Raw genomic sequence first — 27,498 nt, forward strand, 5'->3', positions numbered from 1 at the left:
TAAGGCATATAGAAACATCAAGATGATACAACCTACAGATTGCATCTCCACTCATGTGGATATGCAACATGAGTCAGTGGAGTTTATATATCTTTCTGGAAGAGTATCTTAAGATGGATGAGGATGCTTCAAAAAGTTCATGGAAATGTTTATTTTGAGAAAACTACATAGATTAAAAAAATTTCACAAAATACACAACTTTTAGCTCCATTTTCTGCAAACCTTTCTTAACTGCCCTTATATTATCTTTTCTAGTTTATCTGGTTCAACAAATGTTATAGTTCATAAGGAAATAACTGAACTACCATAATGAAGAGCAAATACTAAGAAAGATCAACTAAAGATTCTTGGGAAGTAACCAAGTAATTCTCTCCTTAGTTTAGTTATAGTTGGGATATGTTAACCTAGATATCTCTGCCATTGGTTAGTTTTAAAATGTCCTTTAAAAACTTGGAATTGAACACCTATTTTGGGGCAGTAGCCAGTTTGGGATGATATGGTCTGTCCCTGTGTCCATGTTCTGTAGGTCCACCTAAATTCCAGTGTTTCACCTCAGTTTCAGAATCAGCATGAGATGTATTAGGAGGAAGTTGTTTTTAATATGATTGCTATTCAGATTACTATGTCTTTATTGCTTTTTATTTTATAAAAATAAACCAAATTATAACATTAGTCCAAGCCCTAATCCTTACCCTGGCCCTAGCCCTAGCCTTAGTCCTTGCCCTAACCCTAAACCTAATCCTACATCTAAACCCATTCTGAAGCCTAATACTAGGTCTATCGCTAGACAAAGCATTAACCCTAAATTTGGCCCTCATCTTAACCATAACCTTACCTTAACTCTATACTTAGCCAAAATCCTAATTGTATCCCAACATGGTGCTTTACCCCAATCTAAACTCTAACACTAGCACTAATCCTTTCCCTAACTTTAGCCTTAATAACACAAGCATTAGCCTTAATCCTAATCTGAGCCCCAACTCTAACCCTAACAGTAATACCAAAATTTAAACCTAACTCTGCCTTAACCCTAACACTAACCCTGGCCTAAAACCTATCCATAGTCCTAACTTTAACTATCACACTAGCTCTAACCATAGTCCTAACTCTGGCTCTAACTCTAAAATTTACCATAGAACTAAATCTAACCTTAATCTTAAACTAATTTTAAATCTCACCCCAACACTAATCCTATCTTTCTGCTTAGGCCTAACCCTAAAACAAACTAGCATTCAGTGTGAACTTGACCATAGACCTGATGCTAACTTCAATGCTATATCTAACACCAGCCTTAAACTAACCATCATGCTAACACAAAGACTAAGCCTCATCCTAGTGATGATGACCCTAACTTCAACTATAACTGTATATTATATATAACCACAGCTCTCTCTATATATTATAGATATATAACCATATTTATAACAATAAATATTTATAACCATATATAAAAATATATATTATATTATATATATAAAATGTATATAAAACCACAGCTCTAACTTTATCCCTAGCCCTACTCCTAAATTTATCCCTAATCCTAGCTCTATCTCTAGGCCTAACAATAGCCTTAACCCTATCTATAACTCTAATCACAAATCGAATCCTAAATATAACCCTAGTCCTGGACCTAATCCTTATTCTCACCCAAAAGCTAAACATAACTCTTTGTGTAGCCCTAACCCTAAGCCTAGCCCTAACCATAACCCTAACCATGGCTTTTAATCTAACCCTAGACCTAAGCCTAAACTTAACAGAACCCTAATCCTACAACTAGCCCCAACTCTTGCCATAAGCCTAATACTAACACCACCAACACTAAACATAAACCTAGCTCTAAATCTTACCCTAACCCCAACCCTAACAATAGCCTTAATAATAGCACTCAATCTAAACCTTAACACCAATCCTAGCTCTCATCCTAGTCCTAATACTAACCCTAACCCTAACACTCACTCATCCTATACCTAGCCCTACACTTAACTTCTAACCCTAAATGGCAGAATTTGCATTCACATGAGCTGTCAGGGTTTATATACACTTGAGTAACTGAAATGGTCAGAGAAACAGAAAGTGAGCCCAAGCCCATTTGTGTTTGAATGGTGCCATCATTAGTCACCAATTCTGAAAACACCACATTTTCAAGCAAATTGTTGTTAAACTTCTAGGTGTCACTGTGGTGATACATATGGGAAGGCTTGTGGCTTAGGATGAGAAAAAACTGCAACTTGGCAAAAAAATTTCAGAAAGCCTCAGTCAGTTATTGAAGTCTAATAGAGGCTTTATGAGTAACTGCCACGGATTGGTCCTCCAGTCCTAGTGTAAACTTTGTAACAGGAGGAAAGCAGACAAAATGCTGAAAATGTATCATTTGAAACATATTAAGTGGAAAAATCCAATATAGAAGGCAGATCAAATGAATTTTATTGTCTACAAATAAAAAAATGAGCTGAATGCCAACAGTGGCTGTGCTCTATGATGAAAGATAATATCTGAGTAGTACTTGTGAAAATAAACTGCACCCTCTCAGGGAGGCCTGGAAAAGTGATGCTCACAGTCAAGCATGTAGATGTAATGGCTACAACACTCCACAGAAAAAGAAAACCTTGGATTTGATCCCAAGTCCAGCTCTAGACAACTCTTCAAACCACAAAAGAGAAAACGCATTTTGCATTTTTCCCCATCAGAGTAGCAGCAAAATATGCAGTCATGGGAGCAGGGAGGAAGGGGAGGACTGAGAAACAGTGTGCAAACCTAAATCGGTTTGTGATTTAATGGTGCTGTGACTTTGCACGTGTTCTCAAAACTGCCCATTTTAAAACAACTTTATCTTTGTATCTTCTTGTGGTGCATTGGCTTTGGGAAGTGGGTTGGCATGGGGACACAGGAAGTCACCTGGACCATTGGTCACCTTGTGGGCTGCCTTAGATGCTGGAACTGAAGGCACCAAGATCAGCAATGGGGTCCAGCTCTGAGATTAGACCCGAGGACTCTGGGGCTGGCCAAGGTATCTCAGCTTCCCAGCAGGTCCTGGAGGCTGGGGGTGCCTCATCTTGCCAGGCTCTGCCAGATTTCCCCAGGTGCCAAAGTCTATGCTGCAGGACAGGGTGCTGATGCCTCCCTGCCCCCACTCCTGGCCTGCTCCCACCACTTGCCTCATAGCAAGCAGTGCTGGTTCCTTGAATGGATTCGCTATTGTGTACATGGCAGCTTAATTTTCTGACTTTGTGTTGACTCTGAAACCAGATGCTATGGAATTATAGAGATTTACTGTATTTACCCAGAGTAACTGAAATGCTGTTTGTAAAAATTCACCTGAGTATTTATTTTAAATACATAATTCAAGGTTTAGATGGTTTCATTTTTAGATGCTTAATTTTGGTAGCAAGCACAATATTTTGACAAAAATATTTGTAGGAATTTCTTTCCACCATAAATTCATATAATATAAAATGTGTGTTGTGACTGATGTTATCATTTGTTTGCTGCTGATACTGTAAGTTCATGGAAACTGAGGAACTCAGTAGCAAAACCTGCCCAATTCAGTAAGAGGTGGAGCTCACTTGTGCTTTTCATTCCTTTTCAACAGATGTCTCCCAGATTAGTTTCCATTACAGGAAAGATTCCTTTTTTGCAACATTTTATGTTTTCAGGTAGGAATTGGGAATGCTGCTTTCATTTTATAACCACAATGCTCTTCACAAGTGCCAGTAATGGGAGGAATGAATAATAGCTGAGATCCCTTGCCATGCCAGCTCAGCAAAGTAGAATAAACAGGAAATCAGATGTCATTAAGGAATTTTTTTCCCAAATGTACAAGGTTATATATATATATATATGTAATATATTTTATCATATTTATACGATTTTATGTTATTAAATATTCATTATATTAATATGTAATATTTATTTTATTATATACATATATAATAAAAGAACAAGCACTTGCTAAAAACAAATACAGTGCCAATCTTAAATGATTTGGAGTGCTAGTTTGTTGTGTTTTGTATCTCAGCATATTGATTATATTCTTTTGTATGCATCAAATATTACATAAGAATGTAAAATGGTCTTTATAAAAGAAGTAAATATAAGAAAAGTAAATATTACTAATATGCAGCAGTACATATTTATTATTTGCAAATGGTTCAAAGCTTACAAGGCCCATTATTAATAGGATAACAACACATGTGAACTATGAGTTAGCAACATAGAGTGTAAAGGAAGTTACATATTTATATTAAAATACACAAGCAAATGCATACCAGTCTCTCTCAAGTGCTCAGCATACACTGCTTCAGAAGCAGGAGGCATGAAGCTGTAGCAGTTTGAATATACACAACATACTGAAATCTCTCAAGCATAAAAACTGTGCCTAATTTGCCATAATAGTTTCTTTCTTCAAGTTTTGGATCTGAACTCAAGCAAAGAAAATAATGAACACCAATGATTTTCATATTATGAAAATTTAACAGCCAGGGCCGTGGCTCACTAGGCTAATCCCTTACAATTGTTTTGAATAATTTAAGAATGGGGATCAGTTCTTCCTTCAAAGTTTGGTAAAATTCAGTTGCTTCTGGGCTGGCTCTGGGGCATAGAATGTCAAGCTTCCACCTGTAGTTTCTGCATCCCATATGGGTGCTGGTTCAAGCCTCAGCTGCTCCATTTCCAATCCACCTTTGTCCTAATGCACCTTGGGTCCCTGCACCCATGTGAGAGACCCAGAAGGAGTTCTGTGCTCTTGAATTTGACCTGGCCCAGCCCTGATCATTGCAGCAATTTGGGGAGAGAACCAGCAGACTGTAAAACTCTTTCTCTGTCTCTCTTCCTCTCCCCCCCTACCAGTATCTCTGTCTTGTAAATCAATCAATAAATAAATATTTTAGAAATGAATTCTGTCTCTTCTATAAATGATGTTTGGAAAGTTGGATTTCCACTGCTGTAGTTCAAAATCAAGCCTATATCTTACTCCCTATACAAGAATCAACTCACAATGGATCAAGGATCTAAACCTAATACCTGAAACCATCACATTACTGATGAACAACATAGGGGAAAGGCTATTGGCCTAAGGAATGAATTTTTGAATAAGATAGCAGAAGCAAGAGTAATAAAACAAATACCAATAGACTAATGTGGTTACATCAATCTAAGAAATTGTTTCACAAAAAAAGAAAATAATTAACAAAGTGAAGAGGTAATGAAAACAATGAGAGAAAATATTTGAAAACTATGCATCCAATAAAGGATTAATATCAAGAATATATAAGGAGTTCCAGAAACTCAATAACAACAAAATAATCCAGTTAAAAATGTGCAAGGGCAGGAACAAGCATTTTTCAAAGGATGAAATAAAAAGGGCCAACATGGGGCCAGCACTGTGGCATAGCAGGTAAAGCCACCGCCTGCAATTCCAGTATTCCATATGGGTGCTGGTTCAAGTCCCAGCTGCTCCACTTCTGATCTGGCTCTCTGCTATGGCCCAGGAAAGCAGTAGAAGATGGCCCAAGTCCTTGGGCCCCTGCACCCACGTGGGAGACCCAGAAGCTCCTGGCTCCTGGCTCCGGACTGGCTCAGCTCTGGCCATTGCAGCCATTTGGGGAGTGAACCATTGGGTAGAAGCCCCCCCCCCTCTGTGTGTAACTCTGACTTTGAAATAAATAAATAAATCTTAAAAAAAAAAGGCCAACAGACAGATGAAAAAACTCCAGGATGACTGCCATCAGGGAAATGCAAATACAAATTACAGTGTGGTGTCACCTTACCCCAGCTAGAATGCTATCATTCAAAAATCAAAAATGGAAAATGCTGGTCATATCACTCATAAATATTCTGAAATAAGCATTAAAACTATCACTCACCTAGTTTTCCTATTGCTTTTCTAGTGTATCCATAATAGCCTGTTTCTTTTGATTTTTTCTCATCTCCTTTAAAACAGAAGTGCTGTAGAGCTCAATCTTTGATATTCTTTCTAATGACTTTTACATCCTTGTTTGCACTAATGGTTTCCAAATTTGTATTTCCAGCCCAGGAACCCCTCCTTAATTTCAGATTGGTATATCACACTGCCTACTTGAGATTTCTCTTTGATTATCCATTGTGTATTTAAATCCCAAAAGGTCCAAAATATTACTAATGTTATTCTTTCTCATACCTGTCCTTTAGGTAGCCTTCCCTACTTGAGTTAATGGCAGCTTCTGCAGTTGCTGTGCTGAGATCCACAGTGCAATTATTTACTTATTTATTTTTTTGCCAGGCAGAGTAGACAGTGAGAGAGACAGTTATTGACAGTGAGAGAGAGAGAGACAAAGATAAAGGTCTTCCTTCCATTAGTTCACCCCCCCAAATGGCCTATGGCTGGTGCGCTGCACTGATCTGAAGCCAGGAGCCAGGTGCTTCCTCCTGGTCTCCCATGCAGATGCAGGGCCCAAGCACTTGGGCCATCCTCCACTGCACTCCCTGGCCATAGCAGAGAGCTGGACTGGAAGAGGAGCAACCAGGACAGAATCCAGTACCCCAACTGGGACTAGAATCTGGGGTGCCAGTGCTGCAGGTGGAGGATTAGCCTAGTGAGCCACAGCACTGGCCCACAGTGCAATTCTTGATTAATCTCTTTCACAACTCCTCTCTTGTCTGTAAACAAATCCTATCAAGCGTACCTCAAAAATGTGTCCAGAGGCGCAAAATATCTACCTTTAGTTCACCAACAGATGCAGTCTATATTAGTAGGCTAATTGCTTTTCTCCATTGTTTTTAAATGAAATACTCAGTTAATTGATTTTAATGCAGGGGTCTGCTACAAATGAATGATGAAAATTGTTTATGTGATCAGGATAAAAAAAAGTAAACTAAATCCTTCATTTTCTTTTGCAAAAATGTTAGCAGTGATAACTTTTTCTGGAAATAAAAACAGGATTGTATCTTCCCTGGGTCATAGCAAGAAAATATTTCACTATATCAATGACCTTGAATGATTTACAGGTGGCTGATAATTGAATTTGTTAAGGAACCATTTCAATAGATGGTTGCTATAGAATTTTGAGTGATATGGATAAGTTCAGAGAACTTAAAACATTTTTACTAAGAAAAGCAATAGAAAAGTTGGTGATAATTGAGGAATGTGGAATTCTAAGAAGTTTTCTTTTAAAAATTAATCAATTACAATATGTTTTTACAGTGCTTTAAGTGATCTGGTAGAGAAGGCTGTGTTTATTCTATATACCTTTGTTTGCATGTGGAGGCAGTATAAATCTTGAAACATATTTTATAAATTTACTGTGACAAAATATACGTATGTTAGCAAAATTGATACTTTAAAATGTGAATATGGTGGGAGGTGGCAAGATGGCGGAATAGGAAGGGAGCACACTGATAGTCTGGGGAGAGACAGTTTAATAAAAGTGGAGATACTGCAGGTTCAAGGAAGAGTAGGGGAAGAAACAGCAGAAGAAACTTTTCCGGAATGCATGATTCACAGTGGACCTGTGTGGAGAGCATGGGAGCCCACAGTTCGGGACACCAGCAGCAGACTCAACACACCAGTGCTGAAACGTGAGGTGAGCCGAACCTCAATAGCCTGAGACACCGGCAGGCAAGCGGAAAAAGGAGACTAGAGGGAATGACCCCCCAGGGGGAAAAGTTCACCAGGCTAACTAGAAGAGAGAGAGAGAGAAAAGAAGTGACTGGTACGGACACGGGTTTCTCTCTCTCCGCTCACCTCTCAAAGGTGAGCAAGACAAAGAGCAGGCGCCATCTTGGACATACGTCATAAGCAGAGTGACCTCAGATCTGCACCGGCCCTGAGCCTAGCAGAAAAACCTGACTCTGGGCGGGGGGAATTAACAGGAGATTAGGACCTAGTAAATTTGTGGTACTACTGAACTGAGACTGTGAAAAAAGAGATGGTGGGGGAGAGAACTCAAAGAATTCATGTGAGTACTCTCCAGAGACGCTACAGTTCCGTAACTTTGGCAACCCAATGGGAGACTGAAGGAGACTTTGAGCCCACTCTGAGGGCAGAACAGATTCCCTGTGTGGTCCTTGGGAAAGAGCTTCCAATCTCTGGCTCCTGTGGGTATATCATTTGCCTGCTAACTACCTCTGTAATTAATACACAGTATTAAGTGTTGAAATTTAACTGAAATGTGATCACTGTTAAATATAAGAGTGGGAATAAGAGAGGGAAGAGATGTATAATTTGGGACAGGCTCAAGCTGACTTGCCCCAAATGGTAGAGTTAAAAACATACCAGGGGATTCCAATTCAATCCCATCAAGGTGGCATGTACCAATGCCATCTCACTAGTCCAAGTGATCAATTTCAGTTCACAATTGATCATAATGAAAGGACAAAGAGTCAAAGGGAGCACATAAATAAGTCTAGTACCTGCTAACACTAACCGATGGAATAAATAAAGGAGAGAGTGATCCAACATGGGAAGTGAGATACTCAGCAGACTCATAGAATGGCAGATGTCCTAAATAGCACTCTGGCCTCAGAATCAGCCCTAAAGGCATTCCGATCTGGCTGAAAAGCCCATGAGAGTATTTCAGGCATGGAAAGCCAAGACACTCTGGCAAAAGATCTCTGCGAGTGAGATCCCAGTGGAAAGAACAGGTCTTCAAAGAAGGAGGTACCTTTCTCTGAAGGGAGGAGAGAACCTCCACTTTGACTATGACCTTGTCTAAACAAGATAAGAATCAGAGAACTCAGAGGGCTTCCATAGCCTTGGAAACTCATGGCCGGAGCATAGGGAGACTACTGATGCCATAGACAGGAGTGTCAATTGGTAAAGTCAACAACAGGAGTCACTGTGCACTTACTCCTCATGTAGGATCTCTGTCCTTGATGTGCTGTGTATTGAGATTTAATGCTATAACGAGTACTCAAACAATATATTTCACTTTGTGTTTCTATGGGGGTGCAAACTGTTGAAATCTTTACTTAATGCATACTAAACTGATCCTCTGGGAAAAAAAAAAAAGAAAGAAAGAAATTATCAACTCCCAATTTGACTCTCACTGGGATTAAACATGACAATAGGTCTGATCTGATTTCATCATCATTTAAAAAAAATCATCTATTATTTCTCACTTTATGTTTCTGTGTGAGATCAAACTGTTGAAATCCTTACTTAATGTATACTAAGCTGATCTTCTGTATATTAAGATAATCGAAAATGAATCTTGATGTGAATGGAAGGGGAGAGGGAGTGGGAAAGGGGAGGGTAGTGGGTGGGAGGGACGGTATGTGGGGGAAGCCACTGTAATCCATAAATCGTACTTTGGAAATTTATATTCATCAAATAAAAGTAAAAAAAAATAAAAAAATAAAAAAAAGAATTCACACTTTTTTGTGTGCTGTCAGTGATCACCCAAGGCTCTTGACATGAGCTGTCTAGGCTATGGAAGCCTTCTGAATCCACAAGCTCCATCAATATTTAGAGAAGGCTGTAAGCAAAGTGAAAGTTCTCCCTTTGAAGAGAGTACATCCTTCTTTGATGACCACTTCTTTCCACAGGACTCTCACCCAGGGACACTCTCCATGTAGGCACACCTTTTTGCATAAGTGTCCTAACTTTCCATGCCTGAAATGCTCTTGTGGGCTTTTTAGCCAGACCAGAATGCCTTTAGGGAGGACTCTGAGGTCATTGAGTGTTACTTAGAGCAATTGCCATTCTATGAGTCTGCTGTATGGACTGCTTCCCATGTTGAAGCATTTACTTCTCTTTAATTCTGTTAATTCTATCGATATGATCACTTTAACAATTGGTGCCTTCTATATGACCAACTTAAAACTTAATGCAATCAAATACAGTCACTTTTAACCTTAATCATATATATATATATATATATATATATATATATATATATATATATATATATATGTTAAAACTTAAGATGTCACTTTCACCATCTAGCCCAAGGGGATGAGAGACATTTCTGGAGAATCTGAACTTATACTGAGGACTACACAGATCCTTTGTGTGGTTCTTTGGACAGAGCAGACAAATATTATACCCACTGGGGCTAGTACTCAGGCACTGGTCTCCATTGAGGAGAAGAGCCCAACTGAGCAGAAGATGCTTCCCTTCTGATCAAAAAAAAAGAGAAATAAGACATGCCAAAATTGGGTGTGTCACCTGAGGCACACCCTTAACCCTGGAGACTGAACAGAGCTCTCTGGCCACATCCACTACTAGCCTCCAGAGATTCAGAGAAAGCAGAAAGTCCACTTATCTACAGTCATAGTACAAAGATAAAATCTGCCACAGTGGAAAAAAAATAAAAAAGAAGAAATCTTGCTGGTCTGGACAAGTGGTGGCAAATTCTTTCAATTTCTGTTTGTTATGAAAGGTCTTTATTTCACCTTCATTCACAAATGAGAGCTTTGCAGCGTATAATAATCTGGGATGACAGCTTTATTCTCTTCAGACTTGGACTAGATTTTGCCATTTTCTCTTAGTCTGCAGGGTTTCTGATGAGAAGTCTGCTGTGAGTCTAATTGGAGATCCTCTGAGAGTAATCTGATGTTTCTCTCTTAAGCGTTTTAGAATCTTGTCTTTTTGTTTCACTGTGGCAGTTTGATTACAATGTGTCATGGCAAGGATGTTTTCTGACCATGTCTATTCAAAGTTCTGTGTGCTTCCTGTACTTGGATGTCTCTTTCTTTTTCCAAACCCAGGAAGTTTTCTGCTAGTATTTCACTAAAAATGCCTTCTAATCCTTTCTCTCTCACCATGCCTGCAGGAACTCCTAGAACCAGAATGTTGGTCTTATTTTTTTTTTTATAGTATCCTGTAGATTCCCAACAGTCTTTTTTAGATTTCTAATCTCCTGGTCTTGTGTTTGGTTTGACTGTATACTTTCCTGTATAACATATGATTCCCATATAACATATGATTTATAAAGGCTTTTCCACACTCATTAGATTCATAAGGTTTCTGCCCTGTGTGAATTGTTTTGATATGAGGTATAACTTATAGAAAAAGGCTTTTCCACAGTCATTACATTTATAAGGTTATTTCCCTGTGTGAATCCTCTGATGCATTTGGAGTTGGAACTTAAAATCAAGTTTTTCCGCAGTCATTACACTCATGAAGTTTCAACACTGTGTGTATCCTCTGGTGCATTATGAGGTTTGACTTTTGTCCAAAGGCTTTTCCAGTCATTACATTCATAAGGTTTCTGCCCTGTGTGAATTCTCTGATGCATGATGAAGGTTGACTTATGGCTAAATGCTTTTCACAGTTATTACGATCATGAGTTTTCTACCCTGTGTGAATTCTCTGCTGTGATATGAGGTTTGTCTTTTGTCCAAAGGCTTTTCCAAAATCATTGCATTCATGAGGCTTCTTCCCTGTGGGAATTCTCTGATGTTTCCAAAGGATTGACTTTTATCCAGAGGCTTTCCCTTGGTCATTACATTCATGGGGTTTCTCCCCTGTGTGAATTCTCCAGTGTGATATGAGGTGTGATTTCCATACAAAGGCTTTTCCGCAGTCATTACATTCATGAGGCTTCTGCCCTATGTGATTTCGCTGATGTATCATGAGGCCTACCTTATGGCCAAAGGCTTTTCCACAATCATTACATTTATGAGGTTTCTCCCCTGTGTGAATTCTCTGGTGTACGATGAGCTGTGACTTTCGTCCAAAGGCTTTTCCAGTTATTACATTCATGAGGTTTCTCCCCTGTGTGAATTCGCTGGTGTACGATGAGGTTTGACTTTCGTCCAAAGGCTTTTCCACAGTCATTACATTTATGAGGTTTCTGCCCTGTGTGAATTTGCTGATGTTTCCTGAGGTCTGACTTTCGTCCAAAGGCTTTTCCACAGTCATTACATTTATGAGGTTTCTGCCCTGTGTGAATTTGCTGATGTTTCCTGAGGTCTGACTTTCGTCCAAAGGCTTTTCCACAGTCATTACATTTATGAGGTTTCTCCCCTGTGTGAATTCTCTGGTGCACTATGAGGCTTGACTTTTGTCCAAAGGCTTTTCCACAGTCATTACATTCATGAGGTTTCTCCCCTGTGTGAATTCGCTGGTGTATTTTGAGCTCTGACTTTTGTCCAAAGGCTTTTCCACAGTCATTACATTTATGAGGTTTCTCCCCTGTGTGAATCCGTTGGTGCACAATGAGGTGTGACTTTTGTCCAAAGGCTTTTCCACAGTCATTACATTCATGAGGTTTCTGCCCTGTGTGAATTCGCTGGTGTATTTTGAGGCATAACTTTCGTCCAAAGGCTTTTCCACAGTCATTACATTTATGAGGTTTCTCCCCTGTGTGATTTTGCTGGTGCACGATGAGGTCTGACTTTTGTCCAAAGGCTTTTCCACAGTCATTACATTTATAAGGTTTCTCCCCTGTGTGAATTCGCTGGTGTAGGATGAGGACTGACTTTTGTCCAAAGGCTTTTCCACAGTCATTACATTTATAAGGTTTCTCCCCTGTGTGAATTCGCTGGTGTATGATGAGGTCTGCCTTTCGTCCAAAGGCTTTTCCACAGTCATTACATTCATGAGGTTTCTCCCCTGTGTGAATTCGCTGGTGTATTTTGAGGCATGACTTTCGTCCAAAGGCTTTTCCACAGTCATTACATTTATGAGGTTTCTCCCCTGTGTGAATCTGTTGGTGCACAATGAGGTGTGACTTTCGTCCAAAGGCTTTTCCACAGTCATTACATTCATGAGGTTTCTCCCCTGTGTGCATTCTCTGGTGTTTGATGAGGTCTGACTTCCATAGAAAGCCTTTTCCACAATGAAGGCATTTATAAAGTTTCTCTCCTGTGTGAATTCGCTGATGGTTTATGAGGCTTGACTTTCGTCCAAAGGCTTTTCCACAATCACTACATTCATGAGGTTTCTCCCCTGTGTGAATTTGTTGGCGTTTCCTGAGGACTGACTTTTGTCCAAAGGCTTTTTCACAGTCATTACATTCAGAAGGTGAATTAAAACTGAGTGATTTTCCACAAGGTTTACATGTGTAAAGTTTTTCCCTTGTATTTAGTCTCTGGTTTATTGTAAGATGTGACTGGTGAATGACAGGTTCAACATACATGATGTACTTATAAAATTTCTTTCTTGTGTGAGTTTGTTGATGCATATTGAGGCTAGAATTTCCATAGATAGCCTTTTCTATTTGAGTTGCTTTTCCAAAAGTGACAGTTGATTTATTACAGTTTTCTGCCATATGAACCCTCTCAGATTTACAGAACATCTTTCTTGTGAAGACTTTTGCTTGTCCAGTGGGTCCAAATGGCTGCTTCATGATGTGAATCTTGTCATGCTGACCAAGAGGCTCACAGAACTGGAGAGGTTTTCCAGGTATCTTAGTGTTATCAAATTTCTCTCCAGCCTGTGGTTGATCAGGCCCACTGGGGGGATACACAGTGTGACATTTATTGCATTCCTCAGGCTTCAATCCTGAATAGCTTCCCTTTTGAATAATCAGTGTTGGAATATGGCTTGAATTTAAACTAAGTGTTTTTCTTAATTCAACTCTCTTGAGAGCTGATGTCTTCTTATTTTTCATAAAATCCTGATTCAGATTGTTGTCCTGACTTTCCTGGTTGATCCTAATCAGGTCATCCCTTTTCATGCCCACTGAAATGAGAAAAAAGCAATCATGTCACTGAATCACATGTAACTGTTTCTCCTGGCATACTCATGTAAAGGCAATGAAGTTACTTGTTATCCAAGTGGCATAAGATGTTCACAAAATCAGTATGAGGTACTTATCTGTGACCATTATATGGTGTTTCTCCTTAATACATTAATATACCATGAGGTTTCCCAATGTTCAAACATGATCCTTTTTACTATGGGAATTTGTCAAGGATGGTAGAATGACATTTGTGCTATGATGTGTGGGATGCCTGCATCTCAAAACAGTGTCAGTTTGAGCCCTGGCTACTCTGCTTTCAGTACAGCTCTCTGCCTATGTAAACTGGAAGGAAGCAGATAATGGTTCATGTGCCTGGGAACCTGTGAGAAACCAGGGAAGACTAGAGGGATTCTAGAGTTTTGGCTTCAGACTTGTTAGACCTAAGTGTTGCAGGCATCTGGGAAGTGAGCTAATAGAGGACCTCTTTCTCTCTCTTCTCTCACTATCACTCTGCCTTTCACAAAGATGAAATATCTATAAAATATTTTAAAGAATGGAAAAGTATTTAATAAAAATATTCACCCACTACCTAGCAACCATTTTTTTCCCTGTCCTTTTTCTCCAGTTTATTTTTATAAAAATTGTGTGCTTTTTGCTTCTCTGATATCTCCACCATAAACATGAAAAAGTTTTACTGATCATTTACTTGCAGGTGGAGAAGAGTGAAATGTGCCTGTACTTTAAGCAGGACAACATTTAAGGAGTAGGATTTGAATCTATGAGTGTCTCATGCTCAGTCTTCCTAGGTAAACATCATTTGTGGGATTTTTCAAATGAAAAACTACTTTGTCTCTACTCTATGACAGCTTCCCTAAATTCCTAAGGACACCCAACACCTTCAGCTTCTCAGAAGTACAACAGGTACAGAAAATTCCCAATATACCACTTTAGCTAAACACTCCCAATCAGTTTGAAGAATTTGTTTCTGCAAACTGGGATGTGCTCATCTTCTTTGAAAAGTGTTTTCTAGCTCATTCTGAAATCATCAGTGCTGGTTACCTCCTCTCAATTCTTTCTAGAAGCATTCCTGTGTGATAATTTGAATTTCTGGAGGCTTTTGATCAGTTGCCTCCTATTTTCACTGAAAGCTCCATTTCCTATGCTTTTCTTATCTTTTTATTTGCTTATTTTTCAATGATACTGAAAAATAAGAGAGAAATCATACTTCAAACTCCACCCTTAAAGAAATCTGAGCCACCCAACATAAACCCACAAGGCTACTTGACCTTGGGTCTCAAAATCTCATTACTTTCTTGGTGAGTCTAGGATCACTTCTTTTCATGTTTTTTATAAGTTCATGCTTAGTTTAGGATTTCTTTTTTTCAAAGAATTATTTTATTTATTTGAAAGCTAAAATTATATAGAGAGATAGAAACAGAGAGAAGTCTTCCATCTGCTGGTTCACTCCCCATATGGGCACAACCAGTGCTGGGCCAAGATGAAGTTAGGAGCCAGGAGTGTCTTTCTTGTCTCCCACATGGGTACAGGGGGCCAAAGACTTGGGCCAACCTCTGCTCTTTTCTCAGGTGCATTAGCAGAGAGCTGGATTAGAAGAGGACTAGCTGGGACTTGAACTGGCACCCATATGCAATGCTAGTGTTGCAGGCTGGAGCTTTAACACACTGCATCATAGTATCATTCCTAGCTTCATAATTTCTGATGTCACAGCACAGAGGCTTACTCATGACCATCTTTTATTTTTAAAGATTTATTTGAAATTCAGAGTTACACAGAGAGGAGAGGCAAAGAGAGAGTAAGGTCTTGATCCAATGGTTCACTCCCCAATTGGCCACAACGGCCAGAACTGTGCTGATCTGAAGCCAGGAGCCAAGAACTTCTTCTGGGTCTCCCTCGGGTGCAGGGGTCCAAGGACTTGGAACATCTTCTACTGCTTTCCCAGGCCATAGCTGAGAGCTGGATCAGAAGTGGAACAACTGGTGCCCATATGGGATGCTGGTGCTTCAGGCTAGGGTGTTAATTCACTATGCCACAGCACCAGAAACATGATCATCTTTTAGCATTTACTTATTTACTTACTTGAGAGTCAGAGAGACAGAATGAGAGATAAAGACAGACTGAAACAGAGGTTTGCCAACTGTAGGCTCACTTCTCAAATGTTTCCAACAGACTATAATTTTCTTATTAATTTGAGAGGCACAGAGGAAAAAAAAGAAAAAGACTAAGAGAGAGCTCACATTTATTGATGCAGTCCTGAGCAAGTTCTATGCCTGGGCAAAATCATGAGTGGGAACTCAATCTGAGCAATGAATTAGAAATAAGTTTCCAGGGGCTGGCATTGTGGTATAGCAGGTAAAGCCACCACCTGCAGTGCCAACACCACTTATGGGCACCAGTTTAAGTCCTAGCTGCTCCACTTCTGATCCAGCACTCTGCTATGGCCTGAGAAAGCAGTAGAAGATGGCCCAAGTCCTTGGACCCCTGTATCCATGTGGGAGACCTGGAAGAAGCTCCTGGCTCCTAGCTTCAGATCAGTACAGCTCCAGCCATGGCAGCCAATTGGGAAGTGAACCAGTGGATGGAAGATGGGAAGACCTCTCTCTCTTTCTCTCTCTGCCTCTCCTCCTTCTCGTGCTCTGACTTTCAAATAAATAAATCTTAAAAAAAAAACAAAAAAAAAAACAGAAACAGGCCAGCGTGGCAGCTCAATAGGCTAATCCTCTGTCTGTGGCACCAGCACACCAGGTTCTAGTCCTGGTCGTGGTGCCGGATTTTGTCCAGGTTGCCCCTCTTCCAGGCCAGCTCTCTGCTGTGGCCAGGGAGTGCAGTGGAGGATGGCCCAGGTCCTTGGGCCCTGCACCTGCATGGCAGACCAGGAGAAGCACCTGGCTCCTGGCTTTGGATCAGCGCAGTGTGCCAGCCACAGCACACTGGCCATGGTGGCCATTGGAGGGTGAACCAATGGCAAAAGGAAGACGTTTCTCTCTGTCTCTCTCTCTCACTGTCCACTCTGCCTGTCAAAAAAAAAAAAAAAACCAGAAAAATTAATCTTAAAAAAATAAGTTTCTTTATGTTGCCTAATTAACAAGCATAGAAGGAACTAATAAGTGCATGAAGGAAAAGGTATGAAAGTATAGAGAAGGACAAGTTAGAATTTGGGGAATGTATCAAACCTAAATAAAAGCCTTAGTAACATCAGAAAATGACTGGATTTTTTTTTTAATCAAAGAACATCTTCACTAAGAACAAAAGTTAGAAAGATATTGGTATCTCTAAATGCCTGTGTCTGATGCACAAAACCAGCTGTCATCAGGAGTAAGGCTTGAGAAAAATTCATGGAAAGAACACCAGTCAACACCTGCACACTTTCTGCCTTGGCCTCCCTGTATCTTATGTGCAGACTGACCTGGAAGGCTCTCATTCAAGCATTCGTCCACCATCCATGGCTCTGCTCCTTGCTCCAACTTGAAGATTAAGTCAGGTTTGGTAATGCAGTGCCCTATTAATGGAAACAAAGTAAGACTTTGTGAAATCACTATCTTGGGTTATTTAAAGGACTACAGTTTGGTTCAGGAGCTATGCAACAAATGTTCCAATTTGAATCTTTTGTTAGATGGTAGATGTTCAGATTATTCATGGACTCAAATTCTAATCCTGCCCAATATTAAACATTATAAACTGTTCCCTTATTTATCAAATAGCAAGAAAATGTTATCACTGGGCATGTGAAGGGTGTCACTCACCCAAGGAGAACAGGCTGCTGTAGGTCTCCAGCATCACATCTCTGTACAGAATTTTCTGAGCATTGTTCATTTTCTGCCATTCCTCCCACGTAAAGTACACAGCCACATCTTCAAATGCTGTCATCACCTATAATATTACACTTCCAGTCAACATATTAACTCTGTCACAAAATAAACACTGACAGTTGTGTATGGTTATGAAGGAAAAAAGGAAGGATATGGTGTCACATTAGACTTATTGAGTGTTTAGAAAGCCACACAGAGCATTCAACAGAGTCAAACCCATTATCTACTGGCTGTGAGAAATGCCCAAGCTAGAGGGAAACAGGAGGTTCAAATCACAAAGGCCACATCTGTCAAGGGGAATTGCACAGCAGGCTAGAAGAGGGGCAATACTGACTCTTGAATGGGCAATGTTAAGGAGAAGTATGTAGAAGCATCGAGAAAAAAAGGCAAGAAACCATCAGTGAAATTACGATGGGAATGAACAGAAAACAATTTCCAGGAAAACACCATGCATATCATTTCCAATATGTCAGAGAAAAAATATATTAAAAGACAGGGCAGACATTTAGCTTAGTGTTGTTTATGATGCCACCTCAGAGTGTCTATGATTTCCAATGCCAGCTCTAGTTTCTAGCTCCCAGATAATGCAAACCTGGGGAAGCAATGGTGATGCCACCAATGAAGGAGGCCTAGATTCCATTCCTCAATCCTGGCTTCAGTCCTACCCCACCTATTTGGTATGGTTATCTAGGAAGTGAATTAATGTGTCAAAGCTCTCTCTCAGTCCATCAACTTTTTTCTCTATCAAGCTAATAAATAATTTTAAGAAAATACAGGTAAGACAAAGAATACAAATTAGCTTTTGCCCTTGTCTATGATTATTCTACTGATAAACAATTGAAATAACATTATACCGGCCGGCGCCACAGCTCAATAGGCTAATCCTCCACCTAGTGGTGCGGCACACCGGGTTCTAGTCCCGGTTGGAGCACCAGATTCTGTCCTGGTTGCCCCTCTTCCAGTCCAGCTCTCTGCTATGGCCCGGGAGTGCAGTGGAGGATGGCCCAAGTGCTTGGGCCCTGCACCCCCTGGGAGACCAAGAGAAGCACCTGGCTCCTGGCTTCAGATCAGCACGGTGCACCAGTTGCAGCGCGCCAGCCATGGCGGCCATTGGAGGGTGAACCAATGGCAAAAAAAAAAAAAAAAAAAAAAAAAGGAAAACCTTTCTCTCTGTCTCTCTCACTGTCCACTCTGCCTGTAAAAAAAAAAAAGAAAGAAATAAAGAAATAACATTATATCTAATTAAAGTGAAAGCAATGGAAATACTTGTCCAAAATATTCAAATGATAAACATTTGAAATAACATTATACATAATTAAAGTGAAAGCAATAGAATTATTTGCCCAAAAAGAGAACCTGGGAATGTCTGCAGTACAATCTGCATTTGTGACTCACTGAGAAAAATGCTTAGAGATTTATTTCAGAACCTGCAATAGTCACCAGAATGGTGATCCAGCAGGCTAAGCCTCCACCATCAATGCTGGCATCCCATGTAAACAGAGGACTTGAGTCCTTGCTGCTCCACTTCCAATCTAGTTCCCTGCTAATCTGATTGAAAGAGCAGTGAAAATGGCTTGAGTATTTGGATCCTTCCACCAGTGTGGGAGACCCATGGAGTCCCAGGCTCCTGGCTTTGGCCTGGCCCAGACCCAGCCATTGTGGGCATTTGGGGAATGAAACAGTAGATAGAAGATATCTCCTTTTGTCTCCCTGTCTCTCCCAATCTCTGCAAGTCCACCTTTCAAATAAATAAATAAAGATTTATTTATTTATTTGAAAGTCAGAGTTACACAGAGAGAGGAGAGGCAGAGAGAGAGAGGTCTTCCATCTGCTGGTTCAGTCCCCAATTGGCTGCAATGGCTGGAACTGCACCAATCTGAAGCCAGGAACCAGGAGCTTCTTCTGGGTCTCCCACATGGGTTCAGGGGCCCAAGGACCTGGGCCATCTTCCACTGCTTTCCCAGGCCATAGTAGAGAGCTGGAGCAGAAGTGGAGCAGCTGGGCCTCAAACTGGTGCCCATATGGAATGTCAATGCTTTAGACCACGGCATTAACCCACTGAGCCACAGAGCTGACCCCATATTTTCCATTTTAATTAACTAGTATACTGGGACTGGCACTGTGGCATAGCAGGTAAAGCCACTGCCTTCAGTGCTGGCATGCCATATTGGTGCCAGTTCAAGTCCCAGTGGCTTCACTTCCAATCCAGCTCTCTGCTATGGCCTGGGAATTCAGTAGAAGATGGCCTAAGTCCTTGGGCCCCTGAACCCATGTGGGAGACCCAGAAGAAGCTCTTCACTTCTAGCTTTGGATTAGTGTAACTCCGGCCATTGTGGCCAACTGGGGAGTGAACCAGCAGATGGAAGACTCTCTCTCTCCCTCTGCCTCTCTGAAACTCTTTCAAATAAATAAAAAAAATCTAAAAAAATAAATAAATAAACTAGCATTAAACACCTAAAATGAGTACTGACAAGCTGGGGAATAATTAAAAAAAAAAAAAACACTTACAGATGATATATTAATTTTCTTTCCTCTTAGAAACATGTGGAGGACCCAGAATCATACCTGGGAGAGAAGGTGAATGGCAGGAGTTCAAAGAAAACTCTGGAGGCCAACGCTGTGGCATAATGGGTAAAGCTGCTGCCTGCAGTGCCAACATTCCATATGGGTTCTGGTTCGAGTCCTGCCTGCTCAACTTACAATCTAGCTTTCTGCTATGTCCTGAGAAAGCAGTGAAACATGGTCCAAGTCCTTGGGCCACTGCACCTGCATGGGAGACCCAGAAGCTCTTGGGTCTTGGCTTTGGATCGGCTGAGCTCCAGCCTTTGCAATAATTTGGAGGGTGAGCCAGCAGATAGAAGACTTTCTCTCTCTGCAACTCTTTCAATAAATAAATGAAATCTTAAAAAAAAAAAAAAAACACCCTCTGGTTTCCTTCTGCACTGAACAGTGCGAAAAAAAGGATACAATAGAATGAATAAAGAATAATAAATACATTAACCAAGAAAACATCAGCTTCACTGTGGAGGAATAAACCTGTAAAAATAGAAATACATAGGAAAATGCACCCACCTATATTAAGTGGCAGAGATTAAACAGAAGTTATCATTGGTTTAACGAAAGCATTATCTACAAATTTTGTAAAATAATAATGTAAAAGTAAAAAGAAATGTTGAGTGTTCAAATGAATGATGCTATCAGAGGTAAACATTATGTTGTTATTAAAGTTCATACTAAAGAAAGTTAACAAATGCACATAATGTATATTTAATGCAGTGCACTTTACCAGTAATGATTCCAAGTAGCACCTTTCCCTGTATTCATCCCTTCACAAAACCCTGGATTGGGGCTGGCACTGTGGCCTAGCGGGTAAAACTGCCACCTGCAGACTGGCATCCCATATAGGCACTGGTTTGATTCCCAGCTGCTCCACTCTGATCCAACTGTCTGCTATGGCCTGGGAAAGCAGTAGAAGATGGCCTAAGTCCTCGGGCCCCTGTACCCATGTGGGAAACCCAGAAGAAGCTCCTGGATCCTGGCTTTGGATTGGCACAGCTCTGGCCATTGCAGCCAACTGGGGAGTGAACCAGCAGATGGAAGAGCTCTCTCTCTCTCTCTGCCTCTCCCTCTCTCTGTGTGTGTAACTCTTTCAAATAAATAAATAAATCTTTTAAAAAAAAAGACCCTGAATTTCACCATTTCACTTGATTTACCCAATGAGATACCAGTAAATGTGATAGAAAGAGACAATTTGTTAAAATATTTATTTGTATGAAAGAGTTACATAGAGAAGGAGAGGCAGAGAAGAGAGAGAGGGGGATGGAGAGAGGGAGGGAGGGAGGGAGGGAGGGAGGGAGGAAGGGAGAGAAGGAGGAGAAAGAGAGGTCTTTGAACTGCAGGTTCACTCTCCAGATGGCTGCAATGGCTGGAGCTGTGTAGATCCAAAGATATGAACCAGGAGCTTCTTTCAGGTCTCCCACAAGGGAGCAGGGGCCAAAGGACTTGGGCCATCTTCTACTGTTTTCCCAGGCTGTAGCAAAGAGCTGGATCAGAAGTGGAGCAGCCGAGTCACAAACTGACACCCATATGGGATGCTGGCACAACAGGTGGTGTCACAGAACCAGCCCCAGAAATAGACAATTTGTAAAGTATTTGCCTTCTCAGATTTCTTTTTCTGACAGTTATCTTCTGAAAAACCCTGGGGCCTGCCTGTTGAAGAGATAGTATGTAGGCTGGCGCTGTGGCTCACTAGGCTAATCCTCTGCCCACGGCACTGGTACTCCAGGTGCTAGTCCCAGTTTGGGTGCCGGTTCTGACCCAGTTGCTCCTATTCCAGTCTATCTCTCGGCTGTGGCCTGGGAAGGCAGTGGAGGATTGCCCAAGTTCTGGGGCCCTGCACCCACATGGGAGATCAGGAGGAAGTGCCTGTCTCCTAGCTTTGGATCAGCACAACATGCTGGCCATAGTGGCCATTTGGGGGGTGAACCAATGGAAGGAAAACATTTGTCTCTGTCTCTCTCTCTCACTAACTCTGCCTGTCAAAAAAAGAAAAAAAGAGATAATATGTAGCCAAGATTCACCACAAACCCCAGACACTTAAGTGAAGCCTCAATCAGTTCCCCAAATGCCTAAACTCTCATTTCTGCTCCTGGACTGATCATAGGAACTGCCCAGCTGACTACAGCCCATAACACAGAGTCAGAACTGCAAATCAAATGGCTATTTGTTAAGCCATTGTGTTTTCTGATTTGTCCTACATCAAATGCTGATATATATCAGTAAGTATGGAAGAAAGTTGAATTACATGCAAACTACAATGCATACAACTTCAAAATTTCATTTAGCAGTTCCTATAAAGCAGGGCCAGCATTGTAAACAAGTAAACCTGCCGTCTGCAATACAAGCATCCCATATGAGCACTGGTTCATGTTCTGGCTGTTCTGCTTTTGACCCAGCTTCCTGCTGATGGCCTGAGAAAAGCAATGGAAGATGATCCAAATACTTGGGCAAATGCTACCAATGTGGGAGACCCAGATGAAGATCTTGGTTCCTGGCCTCATTCTTTCCTGGCCCTGCTCAAGGCAGCCATCTGTGATGTGAACAAGCAGAAGGAAGATCTCTCTGGGTCTCTCCTCTATATACAATATTTTCAAATAATTTTTTTAAAAAACTTAGAAAAAAGCTCCTATAAACAAAGTCTTTGCCTATCAATTAGACCTTAGAAAAGCTGCTGATACTAAAAAAAAAAAAAAAAAAAAAAAAAAAGAGTCCCGGGATTCATAAAAATAAATTATCTGGAGACCATAAGGTTGTTCTTCACATTTCGGCTTATATATACTCATTGTGTTCTTTTGGTTTATATTTTAAGAAGCTTATTATCATATGAAATCTAATTTAATATAATTTTACTATCTCAGAAGGCAGGATAAAGGTTCACAGTAATTTTCTGTAGCTGCATGTATATTGCATATTGTTCAAGAAGAAATTACTGAAATGGGAAAATTTTTATGATATGCTTTTTGTTTTTTTTTAAAGATGTATTTATTTATGTGAAAGTGAAATTTATGCAGAGAGAGAGAGAGAGAGAGAGAGAGATCGATCTTCCATCTGATGGCTCACTCTGCAAATGGCTGCAATGGCCGGAGCAGCACCAACCAAAGCCAGGACCCAGGAGCTTCTTCCTGATCTCCCACAGGGGTGCAGGGACCCAAGGACTTGAGCCATCTTCTACTGCTTTCCCAGGCCATAGCAGAGAGCTGGATCAGAAGTGGAGCAGCTGAGTCTTGAACCCATGCCAATATCAAATGTGGGCACTTCAGGCCAGGGCATTAACCCACTGTGCCACAGCACCAGCCTCATGATATGTTTTTTGAAGTCATACACTCAAAACATAGCATTAGTAGCAAAAGGGAAGACATGCTCATGAAAGTTTTCTAAAGCAGTACTATTTGAACTGGTGACAATTTCTGAAATGGATCTGAAAAATAAATGTTTTTTAATTAAGTGTGGCAAGATAGAGAACATTAGACAGAAGTTAAGGTGCTGGGTATTTACAAATCATGTGAAACTACACAAAGCACTTTTCTCCTGAAATACAATTTGTTTCATCTTTTTTACAGAGATCCTGGCAAAACTTCCTTGAGCTACCAGGAAGGACTATTAGAATACAGGGGGCAGGAGTCCTCCAAGATGGTGGAATAGGGACACTGATAGTCCAGGAAAAAATAGTTTAATAAAAGTGGAGATACTATAGTTTCAGGGAAGTTAGGGGAAAAAACTGCAGAAGAAACTCTTCCAGAACTAGTGGGACATGGTGGACCTACGTGGAGGGCATGGGTGCCCATGGCTCGGGACCCCAGCTGCCTAGTCTACACACCAGCACTGGAAAGGGAGGTGAGGCAAAACCTCAGTAGCCCAAGACATTTGCAGGGAAGTCACAGGAAGAGCCTAGAGGGAATGAGGCTTGAAACCCTGTGGGGGAAAGTCTACCAGGCTAACTAAAAGAGAGAAATAAAATAAATAAAATAAAATAGAATAAAATAAAAGGGACCAGTATGGACATGATTCTCTGTCTCCACTCACCTTACAAAGGTGAGCAAGACAAAGAGCAGGCACCATTTTGGACATACGTAAAAGCTGTGCTGACTCTGGTGGGGAGAAATAAAAGGAGGTTAGGACCTAGTGAATGTGTGGGAGCTTATGAACTGTGACTGTGAAAAAAAAAAAACTGAGGGTGTGTGAGAGAACTCATGGAGTTTCTGAGATGTGAGTACTCTTGGGAGACGCCGAAAACTTGGTAACCTTGGCAACCCGGGGGAAGACTGCAGGGGAATCTGAGCTTACACTGAGGACTGAACAGATCCTTTGTGTGGTCCTTGGGACAGAGCACATGAATATTATACCCACAGGGGCCAGAGCTCAGACATTGACTGCCTTCAATTCCACTCAGCCGTGTGGAATTACTTCCCTTCTTAATAAAAAAAAAAAAGAGAGAGAGAGAGAGAATGAGAGAGAAAGAGAAAAAATTTAATATGCCTCACCTGGGTATGTCACCCTTAACCCTGAAGAATCAGAGCTCTCTGGCCACACCCATCACAAGCCTCTAAGGATCCATCAAAAGCACACAGTCCACTTAATCAAGTCATAGTATAACAAGAAAAACCACAACAGCAAAAAAAAAAAAAAAAAAAAGAAGCAACCAAAGAATATCTCCATAATGCCAAGCAACAAATGCAGAAACTGAGGAAACCAGAACAAGGAAGACATTATGATGCCCCAAAATGAACAAGACACCCCAAGTCAAGATTGTAAAGGTGATGAGATAGAAGAAATGCAATAGACGGATTTCCAAAAATATATGATAAGAACACTTAGAAGTTCTCAAAAACAAATTCTTGAACTACAGAAATCCTTACTGGACAGGGTAGAAAATCTCTCTCATGAAAATGAAATCTTAAGGAAAAATCAAAATGAAATGAAGCAATTAGTAGAACATGAAATTGAGATAGTGAAGAGAAATCAAACTGAAATGAAGAATTCAATAGATCAAATGAAAAATGCATTAGAGAGCCTTAAAAACAGAATCTGTGAAGCAGAAGAGAGAATATCGGACTTAGAATACAGAGAACAGGAAAGCATACAGTGAAACCAAAGAAAAGAAGAGGAAATTAGAAATCTAAAAAATATTGTGGGGAATCCTCAGAATACTATTAAAAAACACATCATTCAGGTTCTAGGAGTTCCTGAAGGCATGGAGATAGAGAAAGGCCTTTTTAGTGAGATACTAGCAGAAAACTTCCTGGGTTTGGAGAAGGACAGAAACATCCTAGTACAGGAAGCTCATAGAACCCCTAATAAACATGACCAAAAGAGATTCTCGACTTGACACGTTGTAATCAAACTCACTACAGTGAAACATAAACAAAAGATTCTAAAGTGTGCAAGAGAGAAATGTCAGATTACTCTCAGAGGATCTCCAATTAGACTCACAGCAGCCTTCTCATCAGAAACCCTACAGGATAGGAGGGAATGGCGAGATATAGCCCAGGTACTAAGAAAAAATGCCAGCCCAGAATATTATCTCCTGCAAAGCTCTCATTTGTGAATGAAGGTGAAATAAAGACCTTTCATAGCAAACAGACATTGGAAGAATTTGTCACCACTCACCCAGCCCTGCAAAAGATGCTTCAAGATGTGTTACACACAGAAACACAGCCATAAATATGAAAAAAGGTAAAGGAAGAAAATCTCCCAGTAAAAGATCACAGGAAGTTCAAAGCATATATTAGAAATATCTTTGGGAAAATGGCAGGGCAAAGTTACTACTTATCAATAGTCACATTGAATGTTAATGGACTCAACTGTCCAGTTAAAAGACACAGACTGGCCGAATGGATTAAGGAAAAAGACCCATCTATTTGCTGCCTACAAGAAACACATCTTTCCAACAAAGATGCATGCTGACTGAAAGTGAAAGGTTGGAAGAAGATATTCCATGCCAACAGAAACCAAAAAAATAGCAGGTGTAGCCATGTTAATATCAGACAAAATAAACTTTAACACAAAAACTATTAAGAGAGACAAAGAGGGGCACTATATAATGATTAAGGGAACAATTCAACAGGAAGACATAACAATTATAAATCTATATGCACATAATTACAGGACACTAGTTTATTTAGAAGATATGTTAAGGGACTTAAAAGGGAGACATAGACTCCAATACATTAGTACTTGGGGACTTCAATATTCCACTCTCAGAAATAGACCAACCCAACAGAAGATCAACAAGGAAACAGCAGATTCAATTGACACTATAGCCCAAATGGATCTAACAGATATATACAGAACTTTCAATCCTACAGCTAAAGATTTTACATTCTTCTCAGCAGTGCATGGAACCTACTCTAGGACTGACCACATACTAGGCCATAAAGCAAGTCTCTGCAAATTTAAAAGAATTAGAATCATACGCTGCAGCTTCTCAGACTATAGAGGAATGCAGTTGGAAATTAGCAACTCAGGAATCCCTAGAGAGTATGCAAAAACATGGAGACTGAACAACATGCTCCTGAATGAACACTGGGTCATTCAAGAAATCAAAAGAGAAATCAAAAACTTTCTGGAAGTAAATGAGGATAACAACACAACATATCAAAATTTATGGGATACAGCAAAAGCAGTGTTATGAGGAAAGGTTATAGCAATAGGTGCCTACACCAAAAAATTGGAAAAACACCAAATAAATGAGCTTTCAATTCATCTCAAGGAATAGAAAAACTACAGCAAATAAGACCCAAATCTAGTAGGAGAAGAAAAATATTTAAAATCAGAGAAGAAATCAACAGGATTGAATAAAAAAAAATTACAAAAGATCAGCTAACCAGCTGTTTTTTTAAAAAAAAATAAACAAAATTGACACCCCATTGGCCCAACTAACTAAAAAAAGAAAAGACCCAAATCAATAAAATCAGAGATGAAAAAGGAAACATAACAACAGACACCAAAGAAATAAAAAGAGTCATCAGAAATTACTACAAGGACTTGTATGCCAGCAAACAGGGAAAACTGTCAGAAATGGATAGATTCCTGGACACATGCAATCTACCTAAATTGAACCATGAAGACATAGAAAACCTACACAGACCCATAACTGAGATAGAAATAAAGGCCCTCCCAAGAAAGAAAAGACCAGGACCAAATGGATTCACTGCTGAATTCTACCAGACATTTAAAGAACTAACTATAATTCTTCTCAGACTATTCAGAACAATTGAAAAAGATGGAATCCTCCCAAATTCTTTCTATGAAGCCAGCATCAACTTAATTCCTAAGCCGGAAAAAGATGCAGCACTGAAAGAAAATTACAGACCAATATCCCTGATGAACATAGATACAAAAAACCTCAACAAAATTCTGGCTAATAGAATACAACAACACATCAGAAAGAACATCCACCCAGACCAAGTGGGATTTATCCCTGGTATGCAGGGACGGTTCAAAGTTCGCAAATCAATCAATGTGATACACCACATTAACAAACTGCAGAAGAAAAACCATATGATTAT

General features: G+C 40.2%; 1 protein-coding gene across 4 annotated transcripts in view; it reads right to left on the reverse strand.

Annotated features, from left to right (window-relative positions):
* Positions 1-4,115: 4,115 nt before the first annotated feature.
* The window catches only part of LOC127486861 (zinc finger protein 568-like), a 57,100-nt gene continuing 33,717 nt past the window's right edge, over positions 4,116-27,498 (reverse strand). For 3 of the 4 annotated variants that reach the window (XM_070054820.1, XM_070054819.1, XM_070054821.1), the window contains exons 2-4: positions 17,366-17,492; positions 17,029-17,121; positions 4,116-13,603 (exon numbers count right to left, since the gene is read on the reverse strand). In XM_070054820.1, coding sequence (XP_069910921.1) covers positions 11,595-13,603; positions 17,029-17,121; positions 17,366-17,489 — 2,226 coding nt within the window. In that variant the 5' untranslated portion in view covers positions 17,490-17,492 and the 3' untranslated portion in view covers positions 4,116-11,594. Of the gene's footprint in view, positions 13,604-17,028; positions 17,122-17,365; positions 17,493-24,013; positions 26,802-27,498 lie in introns of those variants that run through there. The other variant, XM_070054818.1, reaches the window with a different exon arrangement.

The sequence above is a fragment of the Oryctolagus cuniculus genome, chromosome 12 (assembly GCF_964237555.1).
Source record: "Oryctolagus cuniculus chromosome 12, mOryCun1.1, whole genome shotgun sequence".
NCBI lineage: Eukaryota > Metazoa > Chordata > Mammalia > Lagomorpha > Leporidae > Oryctolagus > Oryctolagus cuniculus.